The sequence below is a fragment of the Drosophila elegans genome, unplaced genomic scaffold, assembly GCF_018152505.1.
Source record: "Drosophila elegans isolate 14027-0461.03 unplaced genomic scaffold, ASM1815250v1 contig_476, whole genome shotgun sequence".
NCBI lineage: Eukaryota > Metazoa > Arthropoda > Insecta > Diptera > Drosophilidae > Drosophila > Drosophila elegans.
Window position 1 is genome coordinate 9741290 of NW_024545863.1, and position 5278 is coordinate 9746567.

A 5278-nucleotide genomic window follows, 5' to 3' on the forward strand; every position below is an offset into this window, starting at 1 on the left:
AAGACAGGGATATGCGCGAAACTGATTTAATATTTACAAAAGTTTGAGAAAATCAGCTTACACAGGATTTCTTTGCACATTTTGGAAAGGGACTTAAGTATAAGTTGTTTAACGAGCTCATCGCTTCGAAATAATAACGATCAACATTTTTCTTTAGCTTAGCCAATTGGTTTAAGCATAAATAACGCCCAAAAGTAAATTAAAAATGTGAACTTTACGGTTGGTGGAGAGGCTGGAGAACATCACCCTCAATGCGTTGCAAACTTTTGACTTAAAATTTAATACCTTCTGCAAGGGTATAATAAGTAGGTCAAATAAACCACTTGGTTTATAAAACCACTTCTCTCATGTTCTTCCACACAAAAGATGCTGTTGCAGTTTTCATATATAGTTTTTTATTTTTTAGAGGAAAATACATAACAAGTCTTTTTCGAAAATATATCGAAGCATTTCAAGCGATAGGCATTCTATTTAAATGCCAATGGGTGTGTCTATTCACAATTTCTGTACCCGCTAGAGAGAAGATGTGAGAGAAAAATAATAAAATAATACAAAAATAGAGAGAGCGCTGTGAGGCAGAGATAACAAGTGGAAACGATCGCCGGCAGAATCATTCAATACAGAGCGCTGGACGCATATGGTTGTTTATTTAAATTTTCTGCTGCTGTGAATTAAGAGCAATGTCGGCGTTTGAACTAAAAAATTTGAATGAATGCTTGGAAAAGCATTTGCCTGCTGACGAACTAAGGGAGGTGAAGCGAATTTTGTACGGTGTGGAAGAAGAGTGAGTACAGCTGAAAAGCAATTATGATAAGAACGCCTGACAAAGTAAGAACATCATGTGTGGTGACCATAAAATATATCTTCAGATAATTCTAAAAATATTTTATCTCAGTTTTTTGGCAAACACATAGGATAATTAAAGCAATTCCAGTGGTGAACGATCACTGTCTCTAAATTTTCCGTTTATTTATTCAACGATCGAAATACATTTATATATAGAACTAATACAATATATTCCGTTTCACTGTATCTACACAGTTACGTATATTTCAAAGAGAACATCTGGTGATGAGAGTGAAGTGATCCTCAAAACAAAACAAAACAAGAAAATAGGGAAACCTGTTAGTTTAACTTTCTGACGTTTTACAAGGTTCAAAAGATTTTTCTTAGTTTTTGCGACTATAAATGATAAGCTACCGATTTCAGCCAGTTTTGACGAAGTCACCACATGGCGATTATCTCGAAAATTTCAAAGAGTCAAAGTGGGGTCACAGCGTAAAAAACATCTGGCCAGGCTATAATAATCTCTTAGGGTATATGCGTTTGTGCATGTGTTTGTTTTAGTTTTAGCATCAAACCTTTTTATATCATTGCAAAGAATATTATAATTTCATAAATACTATAAGGTAAATATATATGTTTGATCATCATCATATGTAAAGATTTAGCCATGCACATCTATCCGAATGTCTATTTAGAAGCAAACTTATCTCTCAGTTTTAAAGTTATCTGGATTAAATATACCCAAAAGACATATTTTTATACTCTTGCAGAGGGTATTATAATTTCAGTCAGAGGTTTGCAACGCAGGAGACACTTCCGTCCCTATAAAGTATATATATTCTTGGTCAACATCACTAGGCGAGTCGATCTAGCCATGTCTGTCCGTCCGTCTGTCCGTCCGTCTGTTGCAAACGTTTCTATGCAAACTAGTCTCTCAGTTTTATAGCTATCTGCATGAAACTTTCCCAAAAATTGTCTTTCTATTGCAGGTAGTTAGAAGTCGGAACGATCCAGATCGGACGACTATCTTATCAAAAATTATAACTTTTCTGTTCTTTATTTTTTTATACTTCTTCGAGATATAGTTATTGTTTTTTGTTTCTTAATCATAGTTTAAGTTTGACTAAAATCGGACTACTATATCGTATAGCTCCCAGGGGAACAATAAAAATATTACAACAACAAAAATGAAAAAATTTTACGTTCTCGAATTTTGAATTTTTTGTTTTAGTTCTTTTGGACATAGTAATGGTTTAAAAATTTAGAATTACGCTTTTAATTTTATTTAAATCGGAGAACAATATCATATAACTGTCATAGGAACAATCTAATAATTAACTGAAAATAATTATAGCTTTAATGTTTTTACATATAAACATACAAATCGAAATTTAGATGTTTAAAAGACTAAGTAATTTTTGCCATTTCTGCAAGGGTATATAAACTTCGGCATGCCGACGTTTTATTACTTTCTTGGTTTCAAGTAACATATTAGTTGGAACTGCCGGATCGGTTGACTATATCATATAGTTTTCATAGACAGAATTCGGAAGCAAGATTAATATATTTACAATTTCCGAATTTCTTGCTTTTAAATCGTTTTTATTTATTAAATATAATATTAATTTAAATCTAACCTTATGTATGTAGCCAAACGCTGGAGCTGCCCGCAAGTGCAAAAGACATCGCCCAAGAAAATGGATTCGACATCAAGGGCTATCGCTTTACTGCCCGAGAAGAGCAAACTCGGAAACGACGAATTGTTAGGGTTGGCGCCATTCAAAACTCGATCGCTATTCCCACTACGGCGCCCATTGAAAAACAGCGGGAGGCCATTTGGAACAAGGTTAAGACCATGATCAAGGCGGCGGCGGAGGCTGGATGCAATATTATTTGCACCCAAGAAGCGTGGAGTGAGTACATTAGCGTATTAAGTAATGCGTTTTTTTCAAGACAACAAATTTTATCAATATAAATGAGATTAATTTGATTATAAAGAAATTAATAGAAATGATCCCATTCGGTACGCCTACACCCAGAGAAACACTTTATAGTACAATTATATTTGAATGTAATATTGTTTTTAAAAACATAATTAAACTAAAAACATGATAATTTAATTACAATAATTAATTTGTAAAATTGGAAAACTGTAAGCTTCAAATTGTTTAAGTTCAAAACAAAGTTTTTCCGAGCTTAAAAATAAATAATTTAAACACACATCCCCTTTGGGTTAAATCAGTACCGAAAGCATTAAAGTCAAAGAGAAAACATTTAAACTTACCATGATTTTTCTCTGGGTGTACAGAGGCATTTTCTCTCGCTGCGTGAAGAGGTGTTTTTGTTTGATATCGGATGTTTTTGTTTGAAATATAGTCAAGGTAACTCCATATTATTACGTTGATATTTAAAAAAAAAAATCTTTTAATTACACTTTACTTCTAATTTTATTTAAACAACAAAAAAATGCATTTAGGGACTTAAAGCTTAAATAACAAGAATGGAACACACGTCGGCCAGCTGAAGTGTATAAGCCTTTGGAGCTATTCCAAAAATTAAAAGATTTAGCAGCTCTGAACTGAAAACCATTACCGTTTTTGTTGCTTAATAACTTTCGAAAACGACACTGTAGGCCCATTTGCTTATAATCAAAAGTGGAGGAATCTAAACTTATAAAATGTTAAAAAGTATTAGTGAGGCCCGTTTAAAAAAAAAACTGGCAAACGCCAAACTAGCTTGTTTGTCAAAAAGTCGTAGAACAAATGTTTTTATTAAAAAAAAAGAAGTTGTAAATAAAATTGTTTAACAATCACCCCCATTTTTAAGCAAAAATGAAATTCGGCTTTTAAAGTTGAGCACTTCACTAAACCGGTCCAAAAATTAAAATAAATTTTAGTTTTCTCCTGAGCCAAATCATTTAAAAGTATTGGTATGCACACCATATTCTTTTACCGATACCTTTCCATTGGGGTGTTAGGCGCTAAAATCGGACAATCATATATATATATATAGAAGTCTGCTGTGCACACTCTCTTGGTGTGCAAGCTCTTAGCTTGTGGTAAAACCCAATTGATTTCTGGGGAGTATCCAATAGTCGGGGCACACAGCTATAGTGTTAGATCTTGTTTGTTTTTATAAACTTGTTGATAAAATATTGTTAAAAATGCATAGCCGGCCGAACTTCTGGCAAAGTAAAGTAATACAAATAATTTTTTAGCCATGCCATTTGCTTTCTGCACTCGTGAGAAGTTTCCCTGGTGCGAGTTCGCCGAGGAGGCCGAAAACGGTCCTACGACCAAGATGCTAGCTGAGCTGGCCAAGGCCTATAACATGGTGATCATTAGCTCGATCCTGGAGCGCGACATAGATCACGGCGAGACCATTTGGAACACGGCCGTGGTCATCTCGAACAGCGGTCGTTACCTGGGCAAACACCGCAAGAACCACATTCCGCGGGTGGGCGACTTCAATGAATCCACGTACTATATGGAGGGCGACACCGGGCACCCGGTCTTCGAGACGGAGTTCGGCAGGCTGGCCATTAATATCTGCTATGGGCGTCATCACCCGCAGAACTGGATGATGTTTGGGCTGAATGGTGCAGAGATCGTCTTCAATCCCTCGGCCACGATCGGTCGGTTATCGGAGCCACTCTGGAGCATTGAGGCCCGCAATGCGGCCATCGCCAATAGCTACTTCACAGTTCCGATCAATCGCGTGGGAACGGAGGAGTTCCCACACGAGTACACATCTGGGGATGGTAAAAAGGCCCACAAGGAGTTCGGGCCCTTCTACGGATCCTCGTATGTCGCTGCTCCTGATGGTTCAAGGACCCCGGTAAGTTCAGACATTTATAAAATTTGTTTCAAAAAAAATGTTGATTAGTCACCTGAGTACTACTTAAATTATTCTGACTGTTATATTTCCAGAGCTTGTCGCGGGACAGAGATGGTTTACTGGTTGCTGAACTGGATCTAAATCTGTGTCGCCAGGTAAAGGACTTTTGGGGCTTCCGTATGACCCAAAGGCTTCCACTCTATGCTGAGTCTTTTCAAAAAGCATCGGAACAGGATTTCAAGCCGCAGATCATCAAGGAAACATGAACTTAAGACTATAATATCTGTAAAGAAATAGCATTTTTATTGATATAATTAATAAAGTTGAGCACTTTTTAAATAATCAGTTAAGTTAAGTTTCAGAAAAGTCTAAATAATCAAAAATATGGTCAACATTTATTTTGCAAAGATAAAGAACATTTGGGAACATTCTTAATTACAGTATTAAAAAAAATAATTGAGGATTTCTGGTGAACAAAAAATTTGTTAATTGAAGAGAAGCACCAAAATATTTTTATTGATTGATTTATAGTTAACAACGAACTGCTAACTTATACATATATGCTAAATAAATATATAACTTAAAACTAACTAAATATTATATGATTCAAGAAAAGCATAAATGTTAGATGATATCCGATCAATAGAATTTTCGA

General features: G+C 35.3%; 1 protein-coding gene across 1 annotated transcript; it reads left to right on the forward strand.

Annotated features, from left to right (window-relative positions):
- The first annotated feature begins 630 nt into the window (after positions 1-630).
- Positions 631-4965, forward strand: LOC108140962 (beta-ureidopropionase). Its single transcript, XM_017264030.2, has 4 exons — positions 631-784; positions 2437-2699; positions 4004-4623; positions 4716-4965. Exons 1-4 carry the CDS (start codon positions 681-683, stop codon positions 4887-4889), a joined length of 1161 nt encoding a protein of 386 aa, XP_017119519.1. The 5' UTR covers positions 631-680; the 3' UTR covers positions 4890-4965.
- Positions 4966-5278: the final 313 nt, after the last annotated feature.